Source organism: Hemibagrus wyckioides, linkage group LG11 (assembly GCF_019097595.1).
Source record: "Hemibagrus wyckioides isolate EC202008001 linkage group LG11, SWU_Hwy_1.0, whole genome shotgun sequence".
NCBI classification, from domain to species: Eukaryota; Metazoa; Chordata; class Actinopteri; order Siluriformes; family Bagridae; genus Hemibagrus; species Hemibagrus wyckioides.
Genome location: NC_080720.1, coordinates 15,379,686 through 15,401,232, shown reverse-complemented (window position 1 = coordinate 15,401,232; position 21,547 = coordinate 15,379,686). Strand labels below are relative to the sequence as shown.

General features: G+C 36.1%; 1 protein-coding gene across 2 annotated transcripts in view; it reads right to left on the bottom strand.

Moving 5' to 3' along the window:
- The window catches only part of LOC131362209 (metabotropic glutamate receptor 4-like), a 112,642-nt gene that overhangs the window by 57,912 nt on the left and 33,183 nt on the right, over nt 1-21,547 (bottom strand). For both annotated transcript variants that reach the window (XM_058404063.1, XM_058404062.1), the window contains one exon: nt 18,861-19,662. In XM_058404063.1, the coding sequence (XP_058260046.1) occupies nt 18,861-19,388 (528 nt within the window). In that variant the 5' untranslated portion in view covers nt 19,389-19,662. The remainder of the gene's footprint in view (nt 1-18,860; nt 19,663-21,547) is intronic.

Here is a 21,547-nt window from a genome sequence, read left to right as displayed (position 1 = left end):
CACAAAGGCTTCACTGGCTCTGACACAGGTGCTGTTACAGCTCTATTACAACCTGTCCACATCATTTAACTTCAGGAAGATACAATGACTACTGAAGTATAGTTAATGAGCTGTAGCTATCTCCACACCAGAAATTAAGAATGGTAAACTAATCCAACAATATGTTATCTATCAGTGACAATCCAAAAAGGAAACAAACAAATCATCATAATCGAATGCATGCTACTGATGCTTGTCTAAACAGGGCTCGGTGAGCTTTGCAATCACAACTCAGTTAATGAGGCTGAACAGGAATGGGTGCATTAAGCAACTATTAAACAATGGTATTAATTTTGATTAAGCAGTTCCATTACCACCAAGGTGTTGAATCATAACAGTTGTACAGTCCCTCTAGTTTATTCTAAGGAGCACACACAGACACACACAAAAAGCACAGGCATGTGAGTATTATGTCAAGTGTTAGAATCTGTTGATCAATAATCCATTTCTATTCAGGTAGTCAGTCATTATTTATTTACAGGACATAATGTTACAGGACCTAACCATTCGGCAATTAATATATACAGTAAATATATATATATATATATATATATATATATATATATATATATATATATATATATATATTTAGAGAGAGACAGAGAGAGAGAGAGAAAGAGAGATACACTTTGTGGATCCCATGAGGGAAATTACAGAAGGTGTGAGGTACATGTTAATTTCACTTCATGCAAATTTGCTTTATGAACCGGATTTATTTATTATTTATTTAGTAAAATATTTATGTTCCATGTAATTATATATCCATGTTGCTCAATACGTCTGCCAGTTGTTCAGTTTAAAATGTGTTATGTTTTTGGCTAAGGACTTGTACTGAATAACAACATTAAGTTTATTTCATTCATTCTCCTCTCTGCTTCCTGCTCTTGCTCGAGGCACTCAGCAAGTCAACTCAACAGGCCACCACTCTTCCATAACACCAGTTCAGGACATTACCCTTTTCCTGTTCACTTCTTCATTTCACAGTATTTAGCACTTCATTATGAAATCTTGCTGGTGTCACATTTGCATGGTTCTGGCCTTTTTAAAGTTCTGACCTTTTTTATCCTTCTATATTCTTTGCATCACAATTTGATTTTTTATATTTTATGCCTGATTATGTTTTGATGCTTGCCTTCGCTGCTGTTTTTGATTATTGGACTGTGCTGTCACACCATTAAAAAGCTTTCCTGTATATGGCTTTCCAGCACAAGGAGTAATCAAGTTTAGTGATGTGGTACAAATCCTTTTTGTAAATGTGACATATGTTACATAGTTAAACATGGTACGTAATCATCTCACCTAAATGCAGTGTATGACACAGCTTGGACTGTGGTAGCCAATGAAATATCTTCATAATATCTACATACCATGAACTGTTTCACTTAACATCGTAGATAATGTTAACATTAATACATTAACATTAACATTTGTAGCTAATCAAAACTACAATCAATAATGTACAGCATATATACATAGTATATATATATATATATATATATATATATATATATATATATATATATATATATATATATACTATATTTAAAGGTTATTCTCTCCTTTGGTGTTTTGATGGAGATGGCAGAGAGTACTAACACACCAGTTTATAAGCGATCAATCATTTAGATCAACTTACTTGATTTGCAGTGACCCTTCTCACTAAATGTACAAGTACACCCAAATCATATGAGCAAAATGCCCCCTGCTGCATAAAATAACCACTGGATTCCTCACTGTAGGGCACTAGCATTCAAGCTTGTACTGCTCCCTTGGTGTATGCTACACATGCATTCATGGGCCTGATTTATGTACAAATATACTCTCAGATGTGCATACATCTTTGTAATGAAGGTTATAAACTACAACCCTAGTATAACATCCCTCTCAATGGATTTTTGAAACTGTCTTGCTGAAAGTCTGATCTCATCTAGCACTGACCTTCTCAGCCACCTGATGAACAGCTTCTGTTTTTCCTCATATATTGCACTACTGCACAGAGCATCACAGTCATTGAATGTGCACCTTAGACCACAATTTCCAACCGTATTTACTGATATCTTTTCCACATACAATATCTAAATGCAGATGTCACTTTAGTCACTAGTCTATTGAAGCAGTAGCCAGCTGAACAGTCTCTGTGACTGAAGCTACAGCAGGCATGCTCTGATAATAAAATCCTTTTTCAAAGATCTTTTTCCCATCTTAATACAAAATCAAGATTAGTTGGGTTCGCTTACACATGCCTCTGAGCATGGTAGGGTGTTAGCCGCTTAAACGGGTCATGCACAAGACCTATCAGGAAGCATCTGCACTTGTTATGTTTCTCCACTCATTTAATCAGGTTGTTCCTTTTATTTGTCATCTATCTGTACATCAGGAATTGCCTGTGGAGAGCACATTTGGGTGATATTTAAAAGAGTTATTTAAAAATTGTTTATCCTATTTCACCAACTTAAACACAGCTAAATAAGCCATACACAAACTGCCTGTTGAAATTGTGCTCACGACAACCATTGCCTTAAACATATCTCCCTGTGCATGTATAAAGTCTGCCAATTTCTAAGCAGTCTATAAATAATTACACATGCGCTACCTTTGTTTAATCATCACTGTAATGAAATTATGAAAAGAAAATGAACCTGCAAGAATGTCAAACTCAAGCTTGTGTTTACATTCAATATTTCTCAACTTCTCAGATCACGAAAGGACAGTAGCAGTGTTCCACCAGTCCTGTGGTGAAAATGATCCCAGAGCAACAGTATCAGTAACAGTAACAGTATGAGATCCTTTGCTAGCTTTCTAGATTAATAGAGAAACACAACATTAAGTAATCAGGAACAAAATATAAAATGTGATAATAAAGCAAAACATAAAAAGAAACAATATAATGCACAACAGAATGAAGCGAAATTGAAATATATATTCATATCATAATGTAAACTGAACAAAATTCTGTGATAATTAATATTATGGTTAAGCGTCGGTGGACCTGCTAAATGAGCTGGATAATTAGAGCTAGATTACTATGCCAGTATTGAGGACGTTTAGTAGAGAAGATGGGATGACATTGGGATGACATATGAGAGTTCTGGCTTTGGTGTCAACAGACTTGTCCAAATATCACAGAGGATGGCTCAGTGTGCATAGGACACAGCAGAGATCACACTCCATGGGTAGTAGTCGAGTGAGACTGAATAAAAAAACATGACTCAGAAGATCCAGTTATAACGTATCCAATGCACAACACATAGATAAGATTCTGCAGTCCAGATTTATACAGTGGTGTGAAGAAGAGCATTGCTTTCCCTGCCTTGTGCATGAACAGAGGCTACTAATTTGTCAGTCATCCGGAGACATGTCCTGGGGATTAGTTTTACATCACACATTCCCAGAAACAACACAAATCCTAGGTGCTAAGTAATCTCAACATATGAACAAAAAATGTTATTTGGATTTTATCCCCTTTTCACACCGTGGCTTGTAGTAAAATTCATTCTGCCCTTAAGTCCAGATTCTTTAGAGACTAATCTTTAATGTGGCATATGTCCACTTGGTTGATTGAGCTAGCATTTTAATGCTGCTTACATTTTATTAGGCATCTGGTAAAAGGATAGTTATTACCACAGGCAACCCTTAGGTGAAACCCAGGGCCAAGAAATTGAAAGGATTTGCCTTAGGGGCTCCAGTGCACTGAGTTCACTGGTTGAGTGAGCTGAAATCTTGGTGTAGTAGATCGATGGAACAGCAAATGCATAGCTGAGGGTTTTAGAACTGGATAAGTCTTTAAATAGACAGAGAGGTGATAATTGAATTGAATATGCTTGTACTCTGGTGTATACACCTGAAACTGAATCACTGCTGCGATGTAAACATTTTTAATGGCAGTAGTATTGAAAAGATATAATTATAATAACAAAAGATATAAATAATAATTACAAAAAAAGGGTAATATTGTATTTCTACACGTGTTTGTATTTAAATGAGTATAAGAAAGAAGCAGGGGGCAGTGCTGAAGATATCCACTTTAATCTTGTCACTATGGAGATCAGACTCATCTGAACATGAACCTTTATAATACTCTAATATAAACTGCAGTACTTTCTAATACACAATCTCTTCAGGTCTTTAATACATAGAAAAAAGTCTAGGATAGGAGAGATTCAACATGGCACATAACTCAACCATAATGCCCTTGTCGGGTTTAAAAGATTTACAACCATAATTACAGTTCTTTCATGTTAATTACTTACAGAGACTGGCAAGTCAGTAAACCAGGCTAGGAAAACATCCTATTCCTAACAGGAGTGGGGTCAAATTCCTTCAGACAACAGTTCATTAACACTAGCTAGGAGAATGCTAGCTAAAATGTCGATAATGTGCATCTGCAGAAACACATACTTTTAAAGCAATCTACCATAAGTGAAAGGGTAATCAAACAAATAAAATATGGTAATTAGTTTTTTCCCTTATTTCTTGCATGTAAAGAAAATCTGAATGTGACCTTGCTGCACATGTAGGCTGTGGAATATCAATGCTTGTTCAGCCTCATTAGAGACTGCTGAGGTTTGATGTACATATTTCAAAACCAATGGACAATATACAATACAATATTTCTCTAGACATGTTCACACAGTGTAAAGGACAATGATGAACAGAAGGTGAAATTTCATATTGTAGGAGACACCTGATTTGGCTGGGGCAAAGTTTTGAAGTGCATGGTTTTCATTCTGAAGTGCAAGTAATGCATATAATGCAATGCATATAAAGCTTGGACCTTTGTGCTGGGTTATAATTTGCCAAGGACTAAGTTTAACCAAAATCTCAGGTAACCCTGCTGTTACTGAGAGCAGTGTGTGAAACCAGGACTATTCAATAATGCAAAGCGAGGCATAAGCTTAAATACACTAAAGTGACCTGATTTATAAATCAATAGAATTACAGGAACATTTTAATCAAAGCCTCAGCAAAACCACTTTACAAAGTGTTTAACCAACACCTATTGCTAATAATTAATGTTGGGTTACATGGGTGTAACTGACTCACAATGAGTTCACTCACATCTAACAGGCTTGTTAGAGATGAGGGACACTCTGCAGCATGTATATGATAGGATGATATGATCTATGTAGTAACACAGGTGACTAATACACAATGCCATTAGTTTTTCTTTTTGTACAGACTTCCCTTTATGCAATAAGAACAGCTGCTCATGGCAGAAATGCACCTTTTTCAAAATGAAACATCTTTGGTGATTTGCCAATTTGGATCTCTCATACTTTGTACCAAATCTCATCAAGAATGTGTCTAGCCTTTGTTTTGTTTTTCTGAGCTTGTGCCATATGGTCAGTTTTGAACAGGAGAAAAAGAATGTGTAATGAGATTGTGAGTGAAAACTGTCTGTGTGCTTTGATAGAATCGACCACCATGACAAGGTGTGTGGTAGGATGTAAGTCGAAACTAATCTCAGGTCAGTGGCCAATTTCATTGTATTCCCAGAAAAATGTACGAGCGCAATTCCTAAAGGGAAAGAACCCTCCAAAGACCTTTACAGTTTATTACTTGGCACTGTCTTTCACACACAGACCTCCCAGAAACCTATATTATAACCTGCACAAACCCACTAACCTGCAGTTGCTGGTGTCAAGCAGGAACTTAAAACAAAAAGCAGAAAATATATAGCAACAAAGCTATGATAAAGGTAGAACCGGGGAAAACTGAATAACTTATAGGAGATTCTTTTGAATGTAAGATTTAACATCAAAGTATTCAATTTTGTTTTTGTTATGTCCCATACCATTACTCTCTTACGTATTCATTTGCAAGAAAATATGCTGCAAGTCAAACTAATTTCAGCTCCTGTCATGATGTTTGATAATGTTCACATTTGAACACAGGAAAGTGCTGACCACAGGCCTTAAATTTTTCTGAAAAGGCTAGAAACTGCAATCATATTGGGTAATAAACGTATCAACCATAGGAATGATACATTAAACTATGTTCAACTAAATATAAATTTAACACAGCAGTACCGTTTTATTACAATTCGTTTTTCTAAGATGAAAATCAGTCTGAAGCCTTAAAATATAGTAAAAGTATAGTAAAAAGAGAGTCAGTGCACTGCACTTTTTTATAGAACCAATGAAAGAAATAGTTGGAAAAGCTTGAAAACAAATAGTCAGTAAACTGAGAAAAAGAAATAACATTATAGATACAGTGGCACCATCTGAGACTAGGATGAGAGGCAACACCTTGAAGTGCTTGTGCCCACACAGAACTTCATAATGACTGAGAGCAACTTGGAAAACATTGTACAAAAAGCCAGTGTTAAATATTTTACTTTGAAAACTTCTTCAATTAATTCAAAGAACATAAATCACATTAATCTTATTCAACAAATCAATGTTCTTTGAGTTCATTTAAATGTTTAACTGGTGATCAATTGGACAGACTGTTTTCATTCAGCAAGTTTTTAATTTTACAATGTGTAACCCATACATTACGCGCCTAAAGACTATGTCAACTAATTCCTCTGCTCAGTCTTGAGGGCTTTAATTCAGCTCGGGCTGTGGAGGGGGGGCTGTGAGGGGGGCAAGAACCTTCCCTTGGACTGACTACATTTCATTAATAAATGGATTCTTGTTTATCTGGTGTCTTATTGTAATGTAGGCTTTTGCAAAAGTTTGCCAAGTTTATGTCAGTGCAATCAAAGTGTTGTATTTTTCTGCCAAGACGTAAAAGCCTCATCAGTCAGAAAAGCAAAAAGCACTAACCTTGCATAACCCATCCTAAGGGAAAAAGAAAGAGAAAAAATTCGTCTGGAATACAAAGTATGTGGTGAAATACAATCTTTGAAAGTGCTCCATAAGAGTTTTTGTATATTTTCATATTGTTGTGCTAAGCAGACATCTAGGCTTATACCCATCTAGAGATGAAATTCAGCTACTGAAATGCACTAATGGTAAAATATATATATATATATATATATATATATATATATATATATATATATATATATATATGTGTGTGTGTGAGTGTGTGTGTGTGTGTGTATGTGTGTGTGTATATGTATGTGTATATAATATTCTGCAATTAGCTATAGTAAAAGTAATTTGCTTTTAGATATTTTGCCTGAGCAAATGTATAAATGTTTTCACTAAATTGAAAAATGGCAACACCTTATGTTTGTGGAAATATAAAATATTAAGTCTCCAATCTAGAATATGCATTTATATTGCGCAAATCATACAGTAAAAACTGTCACTTTCTTAAGCATGAAAAATTATTAATCAGGTCCAGAATATTTAAATTACCTAATAATTGAATGCTAATGTCTGATGCTAATGATGTTGTTATTTGACTAAAATTTATGTTTCATTTATTTCTCACCTTTCTAGATGTTGTGAAATCTAGGAAACTGGAGTAAAGGAATCAATCAGCCCCATGTGGGAGAAAAGAAGACATATGTCTCTCTTTTTTTTTCCCTTTTTTTATACAATTTTCTGAGTTAGTTTCAGGAGCTGCTGCAGTTTTTCTCATGGATGTTGTTCAGCTAATCTGCCATCTTCAACTACATTTCTTAGAAAAGTATAGCGCTAGCTATTGCTATCTGGGCTTTAAGTCTTTAAGTGGGCTTTTGTGACTCAGCCACCCAGTGCTGTACAGTCAAATCTTTTAGCAGAAACAGTCATCCACATGGATTACCAAGCACCTGTCATGGGATAATTCCTGCTTTGGTCTCTGAGCAGAAAACAGCAGCTATATTGTAAATTAGACCTCTCAGGACTGTGTATTAAAAGAATGCTTCTCAACTGTCCCAACTGACCAATTTACAGGTTAAAAGCAGCCATGGGTGAGTTTGTACATGCTGTCAGTGTTCTCAAATGCTGTGTAGTGAGATATATCACTCATAGTTTAACAGCACAGTTTAAAGCAGTCCGGTACTGTCAGGTATTATTCCAGCCATCGTCCAGTTAAAATAACTAAGCTAAGCACATATTCAGATTCAACTACTGACAATGGTTGTTGTTGTTTCGGTTGCTCCCTGTCTGGGGTTGCCACAGCAGATCATTTGGTCTGCATGTTTTAATTTGGCACAGGTTTTACGCCGGATACCCTTCCTGACACAACCCTCACATTTTATACAAGCTTGGGTCCAGCACTGAGAGTTAATGCTTCAGTGGTTAAAGCTGGGTTAGCTCTCTGACTTGGAATCAAACCCGGTCCGTGACAATGTGAGGGCGGGATCCTGCCGCTGGACCACCAGGAGGCTACTCAACTATTGATAATGGTGTTGCTGAAATATACACATCCCTTAAAATACCCTACTAGATTTTTTCATAGAAAATTGTATTTTTACATTTTTTTATTAAACTACTCTCAACTAAGAGAGATCTCATAACAAATTTACTTATTTTGGTTGAATATTCTTGCTGCTGTCCTACATAATTTAATTGATGTCATGGCAATGTTATACAGCATTTAGTAGCATCTTCTATGCTGGAGAACACACTGGATATCTTTTGAAATCATAAACACGTTAAATTTAACTCAATCTGTGCAAAATGTATGCCAATTAATGTCTCAGTACATTGCTTTAAATTGGATACATGCATTATTTTTGTCACACTCTTTCCTAACACTATTCTAGCAGTTAGTAGCATTCCATCAGTCTCAGCATGTCTAACTCAGAACTACCCCCAAGAACAAACTCATTCACAGGTTACAATAGTTTTAACCACAGGCCTACTTGTTGCTAGAGAGATTCATAGTGCTTTAAGAGTAGAGCTCTTTTTCAAAAGGGTTTGTACTAGACCTGAATGTATAATAGATCAAGAACGTTTTTCTTAAAACCAAAAAATGTTCTGTTTTTCCATATCTTACCACTAATATTGATGCATCTTGCTATTCTGCTATTCTAACTGCTGGTGTCTGCATATTATGTTTCATTAGGAGTGAAAAGTAAAACAGCATTGGATATCCTTGGAATCTATCTTTGGTGGGGAAGTGATGCTGAGAATATTTACCACAGTCAATAGAAACTCTTCAGGTAAATAATAACTGAAGAAATCTTGTAGATGCAGTACACTAGAATATTAAGGTTAAAATATCATATAACCAAGAAAACATGAGGTGAATAAATGTCAGAGATAACAGGCATAATCAGGCTTTACAGTGAGTGAGATTTTTCATATAAAATGCTTGCAATTTGAAGTATTTAAAAAATGAAATATCAAGGGCTTGTAGGGTCTTGTTTTTTTACACTTCACATCTACACATCTACATGTGCCTTTATAGTTTCTATAGAAATCACCATTCAGAAGTTAGATGAACCCAGGTTGGTGTTCTTCAATAAAAATTTAAACAAACTCTATGATTTTACATTTTTGATAAGTTTACATCAAATATACTAAAAAAAGAACTGTATGGAAGCACAAAATGAGACTCAAGAGTGTAGCCCTACTCCACATATCACTGTCCTCCACCCAAACTTGCCCCATGATTGTAGAACCATCAGAATATGGCACTGGCCCTAATAAAAATGTATATTTTGGAGATGTTCTTCATTCTGCAAATTATTTTCTATCCTCTTTGCCAGTAAGAAATTACTTCATCTTGGAAACGCACTACCTGAGTTTATTCTTGGTTTCTTGCCATTCTGGGAGCACTGAGTCTTTTTTTCTTACTTGCAGTAAATTTATCAGGCCACACTCTGAATATAATGTATATTGAATAAGGTCTACTGTTTATCTTAATATGCTTTTATCCAACATCCTGTCACAGCTTCAGTGGTTGCCAACTGAGGTTAGGGTCTCTGCTCAAGCTTTGCAAAGGGAGTACACAAAGGCAATGCTGAATTAGAACAGCAGCCTAGATCTGTCTAGACCTAGATCAGCCTAGAATCTGTGATAATGCTAGCTTTCTAATAATGCATTGACACCATTGATTTACAGAGAAACAAACCCCATCTGTTTGGAGGTTTAAAAATTAAGCATTTTAGTTATATTCTCTTTTACAAAGTATACCTGTTCCTGACATTTTGGGGACTTTCACCATGTTTTAAAACTGCTCTGCTTCCAACACTGCTCCAATTTCTTTTTCCCAATGCTGTCCTTAATTACCACTCTGAGCTGCACACTAATACCACTGCAATAAATTACTATGCATGGCATTCACAGAACTGACAATGGCAGAGAGAGCGGCTGGAAAAGAATGGTTATGTTCTGTTAGATATATTTATATATAGGGTTTTGTTTGTTTGTTTGTTTTTATTCGGACAGAAATGTCACATCTTCAGTCTTCATTCCAAGTCATGTTGTGAGTCAGCCGACATTCTACTCGAGTGTGACTCAAGTGCCTATTTTGAGTGACCCTGCTGAGATGAGTGGGGCTCCAGACAGTCTTTGCCCTGGGTCAAAGAGCCTCAAGGTAATCAGTATGGGCTAGTAATGTCAGCTACCTTTAGCTTTTGCTGCTCATCGAGGTTAATTATCAGGTGACCGTACCAAGAAATAAACATAGATATTTGTATTATTAAAACTACTATTAAATTATAGTATTAAAACTATTAATTAATTCTATCAGTTCTATTAGTGGCTATGTGTTCAGCACTGCTTACTTTAAGGATCAGCTAGGGAATTTAACAAAGCAGGCCAGAACATTTGTAAATAATGACAGTGCCAGTGACAAGAAATAAACACATTTTATTCTGTCACATACATCCAAAGGGATCCAGGCACCTCTTTATAATAGTGTACTTCAATTTTTAAGTCATGTCTTTTCCTACACAGATGTTTACTTGTGCACACAGCACATGTAATCTCCATGGAAAACACTGGCAGGATATTGGAATACTCTGGAGAACTGAGTGGAAACATCTAAGTGCAACAACAGCTTATCTATGAAGTGACAGGCCACACAGACTCACTAGTGAAGAGTCCTGAAGTACATATCAAGTAAAAAATCATTTGTCTTCTGTTGGTACAAGCACTGCTGAGTTCCAGGCTGTCTCTGGAAGCACTGTTAGCATGCCCAGGAGCTAAACATTGTTTTTTATGTCTGAGCAGCTGCACAAAAACCCTAAGATCACCATGCACAATGTCAAACATCAGTATGAGTGATATAAAATTCAGTGCCATTAGACTCTGGAGGAGTATAAACATGTACTCTGGAGTGATGAATCACACTTCAGTGTCTGGCAGTCTGACAGATAAGTCTAGGTTTGGCAGATGCCTGAAGAACGCTACCTGCCTCAACATATAATTCCAACTGTAAAATGTGAGGGGGGAAGAATAATGCTCTAAGGCTGTTTTTCATGTTTGAAGCTAGGTTGCATGGTGTCAGAACCTATCAAGTGACATCCTAAACAATTCTTCCTTTTTTTTTATTGTGGGACAATTATTTTGGTTTCAGAGTGCCAATGTCCCTGTGCACATGCCGTTGTATTCTGAGTTAATACCAAAAGTGAACATGTTATTCAGACCATAGACATGACGACAGAGTTAAAAGACAGTTGTCCAGGCAATTGCATACATGAGTTGAAGTTTGCTAGAAACAGCAATCCGTTGGACTGTGAAATTTTCTTGTTACAGAGACTCAAAGGAGGAGTAGTATTAAGTACAGTGCCACTATTTGACTATTTCAGACATTTGACCTTACTGTGACTTTAATCAATCCATCTGTTGGTTATGGTGATAATGCCATATAAATCGGACAAACATTCAACCACTTGTTCTTGAGATATCACACTAATGAGAGTTTCATACAGACACATGGATGGACAGATGCACAGACAAACCAATGGCAAAAACTAAATGGAGATAAACAAAACATGATATTATGGCCTCCATGTCAATTATGTCATTGCCATTATTTTATTAATTTTCTCATATCAAAATACCCAATCAAAACAAAAAGCTCACATTCTGCACACACATTACAATTTCATGACCTTAATTCAGCACCCCGTGGCCACGTTTAATTATGTGTATAATTACTGTATGTGTATAATCATGTGTCCCCACATAATATTAAAAAAAATAAAATATTATTACAGCTTGTCCACTTACTGCAATACTCGACAGCATATACAGCATTTTATATCCCTGTCTAAGCTGCATATATTCTGCTACTGTAGTACTTCTAGTTGATCAGGAAAAAAACTGGATATGCTGATCATTTTATAAGATGCCAAATAATGAAGTGGGGAAACTAATTTGCAGTGATTAATGTGACAATTACAACAATGACTATTGATTCGGAATATATTGGCAATACACTAAATGCCTATTAGATGTTTATTTGATTGTATAATTCTTATTACTGTATTAGACTTTGTTATTGTAAGAAAAAAAGCATAAACTTCTTTTTCAGACTGTATTTTTTATCCCTGTAAAAAAATATTTTAAAAAATGTTTTAAAAGGAGGTAGTCTAGACTCAAAAACTGAACTACGTGAAGGCAATTTTAATCATCTGAATGTGCCAGCAAGAAAATCAGCTTAAGCAACTTTATAAGCTGATTCTGAATCTGGACAAACAAACACTGACTTAAATGTTTTACTTAATGTGCTGATTCTGAATGCCATCCATGTGGTCTGTGCTGAAATGGTTTGTTGAGAACAGAGGGGAAGATTTTGGCTGGCCTGCACAGATCCCTGACCTCAACTTCATCCAAAAACCTAATGAAGTAATGTTCCATCATCTAGCAGACAGCCAGCATGTCGTAAAAATGGGGAGAGCAGTTCCCTATCAGTGCCTTGATTTCAGTAGAAATCTTGGAAAGGTACTCACACTGTGTGCTGAAACTTGGACACTCTGAGCCTCTTGCTTGCAAATGCATGCAGTTTGACTGTCTCTAGACATAGCTTAAAGAAGAAAGCATTTTTTCCCCCTAAATATATTGGCAATTGTCACTGTTTTCTTTTCCCAGCTCTCTAGTACAGCCATAGAATTATACTGCTAATATTGCCAATGTTGTTTAAACTAAAACAATGTCAAATTGTTGTTTTGATAGGACATTAATAGCCTAATTGCTGTCATTCACAAATTGCATACCTCACTTGAAGACTTTTTAAATGATCATGCATCATGATGCATAAATGAGCATGCATATTCTTCAAACCCCTATTTGTACTGCAATTAACTGATCATACAGGATGAAATGTGTTTTTGTTACTATGGTATTTACTAAGTGGGCACAGAGCCATGTTGCTGCAGTTAGTCATATGCAAATGTGGTCAACTTTGTAAAGTCCCAATCAGCGTGATTTTCCAGTGGTTTAATTGCAGCAATCTTAGTGAAGACTAAAGGGTTTTTGTGTCATTTTAAACATTTCTAAAGCATATCTAACTAATTTGCAATTGGAAGAAATCTACAAAAGAAATCTATGATTTTCAATGTCACTGCTATTGGGCTTTTATGTCTTATCATAATGGTCATTGTGTTAGAAAGTGACAGAGTACAGAGTAGAGCATTCTAAAAATATTCTAAAAAATTAACATGCTTTAATGAAATATCAATAAAATAAAGCATCCGTATGCTAGTCTAATAAAATTTGTACTACAACAGACCTTATAAGATATTTTATTGGAGTTGGAAAGCTTTTACCTCATATGTCCCCAAAATCCACACTGCAGTGGTCTGTTTAATAAATGAAGTAATCTTGATTTTACCACTAAATAAATAAATAAATACATACAGAGAAATTAAATAACCTGAATTTGTTTTTTCTAATCATTGTCAAAGTTTATTAGGCAAATTAAGATGCACCATATACCATTCATTCATTTCATTATTCCTTTTCATTAAACATTTGATCTGCTTTAGACATGCCCAGAAACTGTCATGAGAAGGGACACCAATCCATTACAGGGCTCATATACATTCATACAATCATACATAGCTAGGAGCACATTAGAATAACCAGTCCACCTACTGGCCCCTACATATTGTGAGAGCCAGGAAACCAGGGAACCTAGTGGAACCCACACAGATATGAAGGAAGATAAAACTGCACAGACAGTTATCTGAGATCAGGATCAAACCAGTGTCTCTGGATTTCTGATCCAATTATTCTACTTACTATGGCACCATGCCACCCACCTTATACCAGTATACTGTACAGTGTGTAGTGTCATTTGACAGGCTTTAACGCAAAACATGAGCTGAACACCTGAAGTTTAAGAGGATTGTCCCAATAAGAATTGTCTAGCGGTCATGAAATGTGAACTGGCAACTGACAACCTTCAGACCAATAGCACAGAACCCTAATCACTGGCCCACAGCTGCCAAAATCTGTCTCATTGTGATACCTTGAGTGCATTTTGACCTTTAAATGTGTATACTGAGATGAGTTCAGCAAGGATTCATGGAAATGCAGTTGTGTTCCTCCAGCTGTTATGCAATGTTTATTTAAAATATTAATCAGGCAAAGTGCAGGACACTTAATACACTCCACTGCTGTGGAGGCAGATTTCCTTTAAACATGTCAGCCTGTGTGTTTATATGGTTGTCTGCTTTTGCTTGCGTGACTGTATCAAGGTGATACTGTAGCTCTGGTCATTCTCTTAAGTGTTTTAGACATAATACTTGACATGAGATATGCAAATGAATACTATATGCATTAGGTGAAAGAGCTTAAAACTCAGCGGGAAATGGCTTCAAATGACTTGAAAGAAAGGCGCTTTGCTTCCCTGTGAACACATCTGCCTGCTCTGAGGAAATGTCTCTGTCCATCCCTTAAGTGAATGAGTGAGACGCCAGCTCATTTTCAGATTTGCTGTTTAATCCATAATAAAGCATCTCGGAAAGAGTGTTATTGTCTGGCAAGATTTTTTGCACCTTAGAAAGGCGCACAATTTAGCACCAGCCTCTTCCTTGTAAATCCTTTGATGTCTGGTGAAGGAAAATCCTGAAGCTTGAGGACTACGGAAACGTTACATAAACTCTAAGTGCTCACCGGCAGTGGCATTCAGCACCCAGGCAATTTTAAACAGACAGAAATCGGTTTAAGAATAAGAATGGAAATAGAGCACTGTCCGTGAGTAAATGAATGTAACTGATGAAGAAGAACAAATGGCATTCATGGATGAATGCAAGGAGAATTGCGTGTTTATTGAAAGCATAGAAATAAGTAATGTTGACAAAAAGGGGGAAAGAGATACCTCTTTTGTTCAAGTGGAGAAAATGTCTAGGCTGATTGCGAGGAGCTGAAGAGCATGGATAAAGGTGTAAAGTGTAACTGATGATTCAGAAGATTGTGTTAAAGAGTTTAATCAGTGGCGATCTCAGAGCTGATTGTTATTGTGCAGAGGTGAATATATGAAGAAAAATTGTGTTTGTGATCAAGCCACAGCAAGCATGCTCTGATCCAGACCACACTGCCACTCCATTAGTAATGCTAGCATTTTAGCTGTATGCTTTAAATGTGCTTATAGCAGCATTTGGGCCTAAAGCATACCATCACTGCCACAATTCTGCCATACACACACACACATACTGTTTTAGATATGTCTGTAATCACAGCTCTAGCACTGATGAATGCCCCAGCATAAATGTCTTTTTTTTTTCTTTCTTTCTTTTTTTTTTTGGTAAACATCCATTAAACACACAGCTGTCTCTGGGCCACACGGCTTACAACAAGGAAAAGGATCAATCACACAGACTACAGACCAGCAGTGGATGACAATCATAGCTAAGCGTAGATTCGTACATTATTCATACACAGCAGGTGCAAAATTGATCCTGAATGCAAACAAAATTTGGGTACATTACTACCCAGAATCCATCAGAAATTTGAAAGGTGTCTTTTGATCTTTCAGAATGATTTAAAATTCATGTAGCAAACAGGAGTGAAAGTAATGACTTGTTTTTAGCTGTAGCATCAGGAGCGAATTGAATATGAATCAGTGAAGCACATTTTTTTCTTGACAGGATTAAGTGTTGGGGGAAAATTACACTATCAGTGGGCATTTCCCAATGGAAGACCTTTTAATTTTAGTACTAAGCTTAATCGGTGCCTGGAAAAACCAGCCCATGGAGTCTGCAGATGTATTTCATTATACCACAAGCAAGCCTAAATCCATGACTTTTTAAATCCGGTAAATGCTTATCTAGTTAAAGCAGAGAAAATATTTGCTATTCTAGGTTAGTATGAGATTATTCCTGGTGTTATAAGCTCTGGCAGTTAGACTGCTAATAGCACAGAAGTGCAAACTGCAGCACAACGTTTGCCCCAATTCACTCATGTTACCAGAAAAAATATAATAATTTAGCCTGTTACCAGAAAAAGTATAATAATTTAGCCTGTTACCAGAAAAAGTATAATAATTTAGCCTGTTACCAGAAAAAATATAATAATTTAGCCTGTTACCAGAAAAAATATAATAATTTAGCCTGTTACCAGAAAAAATATAATAATTTAGCCTGTTACCAGAAAAAGTATAATTTAGCCTGTTACCAGAAAAAGTATAATAATTTAGCCTGTTACCAGAAAAAGTAGAATAATTTAGCTTGTTGCTGGAAAAATAATTGTGAGCTTAATAATTGTGAGCTTAATAATCATAAGGTGAGCTTAATAATCAAATGCGCTCTAAATAATACAGTAAAATACACTTCGAGTAGCAATATTCTGGTGAGTTGATGAATATTTCTATCATAATGTTAATAAAAGAGCAAGTGAGAACGGCTCTGAAGTCCTTTTGTAAATAATTTTCATGCTACTTTTCAGGTTGCATTCCATGAAGGTGGGCAAAATCATTATTTACACCTTCAATTTATCATTTAGCAATTTACATATTCATATCCTCCGCACTCGAGCATTCATTAAAACCTGCTATTTAACATTCATCATACTGATGTATTACCTGACAGTCTAAAATACATATGAACTATATTGGATGTTTGAAAATAGTAAAATTACTTTCACATTCACAGAGTCGATATATCAACATGTTTTACAAATATAAACTAGATCTAAATCATATGGATAATGAATATAGAGTGTCATTACTGAAGAACGACACATTTTTCTTTCATTTAATCATTCATCTTTAGTAACTGCTGGGGCCATTTTTAGAGTTTGATCACTACTGGGGCACAGGCCACTCTAACAACTTTACAAAAGTACATCAGAATTTCTAGTGGGATCTTGGGGCATGCCACCAAAGCATTAATTTCTGGTGACTTTCTTTATTCTTTCTGAAATTCTGGTGTTTATTTATTTATTTTATTCTATTGTATTATGTAACAAACATTAATGTAAGTATGTGCTGCATATTTTTTAGACCTTGGAACTCTGTTTGACCAGTCGGAATTTCTAAACAATTTCTAAGAACATTAGCAAATAACTAGCCCTTAAATGAACAAATCATTTTAAAAAGCTTTTTACTGATAATGACTAAATTACATAGTTTGTGGCAGAATGCCAAATTAGAAGAGATAAGCAATAATTATTTTTGCAGTTAACAAGCTAAAGTTGGCACAGCAAACTTTTACTGAGGCACATGCCCCAGAAAAAAAAGTGTCTAGTGATGCCCCTGGTAACTGCCCTATCCTGGTTTGGGTCAGAGTGGATCCAGAACCTATTGTCACAACACTGGGTATGAGGTAAAAATACACCCTGGATGAGATGGCAGTCCATCACAGGGCACACACACACACAACTAGGGACCATTTTGATTAGACAATCCATCTACTGGCCTGCTGTTGGGAGGTGGGAGGAAACCAGAGAACCTGAAGTCACATGGACATGCAAGAGGATGCAGAGGAACTCTACAAAGACAGTAATTTAAGCTCAGAACACTACCTGCTGTGCCACCAGGGACTCATTTTTACCTTATAAAAATCAACTGCAGTGTTCTCAGCTGGAAAAAAAAAGCTGTGTGAAAACTTGAATCACTGAGAAGGAAACCTAGGTGTGTGTACCTTTACTGTCACTCTGCCATAAATGCTAGAATTCACCTCACAGTACCTATGAACATGTCCACACAATTTCTTATTCCTCATTTCTTGTCTTAATTATTGTTTGTGTCACAGTAATAAATATTTCGCACTGTCAAAGTGGTATGCATGTCGTATAAATCAAATGTTACAACCCCCTAAAAAATCCATTTTAATTTCAGGATGTGATGCAGCAAAACATAAAAAAAACACCAAAAGGGTAAATACTTTCGCATGGCACTGTATATGTGACAAGAGACTCAGCCACAGAACAGAATCGAGCATGGTGCTTACCAGTGTTCCCTCTAATTTCCCTTCTTGCTTTCTGTTTCTACTCTGCAGACCCTTCTGTCATTTGGGCAAAAATATCCCATAAGCCACACAGATTGCTTCCACTCTGCCCATGCCTGGTTAGCATTAGCTGCCAGGCCTGCGAAGTATGCTAGTATGCTAATGAGATTTAATGTGTGATTTTCAGAGGTGCTGAACAATTATTATGGCTTGCTAAGTTTGAATTGTATGTAGCTAGTTTCAGCTAGTAGTTTATAAGTAGTGAAATGTACAAGCTGCCTCGTAAAATCTCACCCTCATCCCTGTGAACAGCACAAAGCTATTTCTTTCCAACCAGCACACTGGTTGTGAGGGGAAATGAGTGAAAGCTCAAGTAGGGATGTTTGCTTGAATGATTTTGGCATGCTGGAACACTGCAATATAACTGGATTTTTAAAAACACTACCTCCACATTCGTAACATGGAAGTGTGAAAAAAGTCTAATAACTTTTTTCCCCCCACATTTTGTTGGTAGTTTTCTGCACAATTATTTTCAGCATCATCAGAAGTACATGACCACACATGCTTGCAGCCAAAAGGAAACAGTGGTACATACCTTAAACAAACGCAGGATATTAGCCACCATGATGGACACTGAACTAGAAGAAGCACCTATGACACCCACAACTCTCTCTGGCTTTGTGATAATAGGAGATCCGCCATCGGCACACTTCACATCCATCCCGTCCTTCTCTATAAGCGCCTGGACAAAAGTTAGTGACTGCTCCAGAGCATGTGTATCACGGGAGCAAGTGTCCAGAATACGGGCCCCCAGTGTGATGTTGGGAAGCAAGTCGTGGTCATTGTTGATGCGGTCCAGAGCAAAAAGCATTGCCTCCAGACGATGAATTCCCTTCTCCTTTTTCAGTTCTCCACAGGGCTTTCCACCATGGCCCCTTGCATGCACTGGGAACAGTCCTCCCAGGGATATGTCTCCATCGATACGAATGGAGTTTAAATGTGTATGACCTGGACCTTTGGGTTTCGCTGCCAAAGTAGTCAGAAAGAGACTAAGAAAAACAAGCAGTGAATATAAGCCATAACATTTGGTCCATCTGACTCCACTTAAAAAGGGTGGAGACATTGCAACAGCCCAGCTTTTGTCTACCTCTCTGTGTTTTTTCTTTACTTGATTCAGAAGATGAGTAACAGAGAGACACCTTTCAAGGGTGTAAAAGCATTTTAAAGCTCATTGTTGCATCAATATATCAAGGTAGGTGAAATAAAGTGAAATAGACATTTGGCTTTACTAGAAGGTTCTGTCTCTTACTCCATTGTTCATAGTCCATAAATATTCATCTCCTTGAGGTCAGGTTTTTCAATAGCTCCCTTTTGGCTTTGTCCTCCGAAGTGACTTCCTGGAAAAGAGAAATGATGAAAAAGAATCAGTCAAAAATGCGTGGAATATCTGGATTGGTATGGGCAGTTTGAAGCATCTACTTATGAACTAGTCTCTCTCTCTCTCTCTCTCACACACACACACACACACACACACACATACACACACACACAAACACACACAGTCTTCCCTCATATCTTTTACTTAAACAGTTGCTATGGGCTCCCAAGGTTAGTTCCCACTTGTCTGTTTTTTGCTACTCTGAGTAAAAGAGCTGCATTCTGATGAACCTTTTCTCTTTTGTCTCACCAAAATTCATATTCTATTCAGATGTTTTTTTCTGTTTTACTTCTTTAGTGATAGGACGTCATAAGAAAAAATGATTGAAATTATTCTTCCCTCTGCATGCTGATATGAAAGAGCAAGTCACTGCAGGATAAGGACTGGCTTTAACTCTTGTTAGATTCTTCCAGTTCCCAAGGAAAGTAAATGGGTATTAATTAAATAATAAAATACGTGCACCCTCACATGTACCCGCAAACCTATTAGTGTGAGGGTCTAATAAGTGATCTCAGTTTGAATTTATGTCATGCATAAATAAGCCTAATTTGCAGTTGAGGTTGCTAATTGAAATATATTGGCAAGATATTACTAAGAATTAATGAGAATTACCATATTATCAGCGGGGACGTGCTCAGATGTAAAAAGTAAAAAAAGGGGGGGTACCTACAGTGTGTGGAATAATTTCTGTGTCTTTATAATGCAGCAGGATAATGTTAGTAAGCTATATTATACTGCATATAGTGTGTCAAAAACATATAACATCTTTATTGATTAGATTTCTTGATAAAGTTACATCACTATATATAATAATATCCCTTACATAAGTCTGCTCCTCAAGGTTCTTTATCCAGAAAGACAAAGATATAGCCGCTCTAACAGATCCTTTTTTTTTGTTGCTTTAATCACTGTTTTCTTGCTGTCACTTCTAATTTACAATGAAAGTTCAAATGTACAATACGAATATTTTAGCATATAAATTTGATCAAGTGTGAAAATGTTTGATAATGCATACTGCCAAATGTAGCTGAGAAAACTCTGGCATTTTAACCCACTGCCAGGAAACCATATCAGACTAACCTGAATCCGACAATATATTAGTAACTAATTATGTAACTAATTAAGTAATTATGTAGCTAGTCAGCTGAACTGGAAGAAAACATTAACATTAATGAATAAAAAACATTCATTAGCTCTGAATTTAAAATCTTTCTATTGCCAATAGAAAGGTCATAGATATTGTGGTGTTTCCGTTTTTTTATACTCTTCTAAGTATTCACTGTCTGTAATCATCCCCTGTGCTCTTTTGCCTAAAAACACACACTTTATATGCATTCTGTGTCTCACAAGAGAAGGAAGAGGAAAATGGCCAGGAATATAAACGTACAGAAGCAAAGAATGTGCCAATGTGCCGAAATGTTTCATGTCTGATGCAATTTTCTTGTTGTTTTTTTTATTCCAAGGTTAAAATTCATTATAGTCTTAAATAACATTATTAATTTATATGAAAGTGACAAGTTAACTGATAGATGAACAACCACACATCCTTTCTCTGCACATCCACTGTTTTAGCAAGTGTAAATCTCAGATTTTCTCATTTTGTTCAGAAATTATATGGAAATGGAATAAAATGAACAGTTTCAATTTGAAAATGAAAGCTTAAAATGTCTAAAAGCATCTAAGAACAACTCTGAATAATTTATTTGCATTTATAATAACCTAATAATAAGAAATATGAGATGCATTTAACCACACTCAATATATTTTTACTTGCTAAAATGTATTTATTTATTCATTTATTTATTTGTTTGTTTTCTTTTGCAGTGTGCCTGATTGGAAGCGTA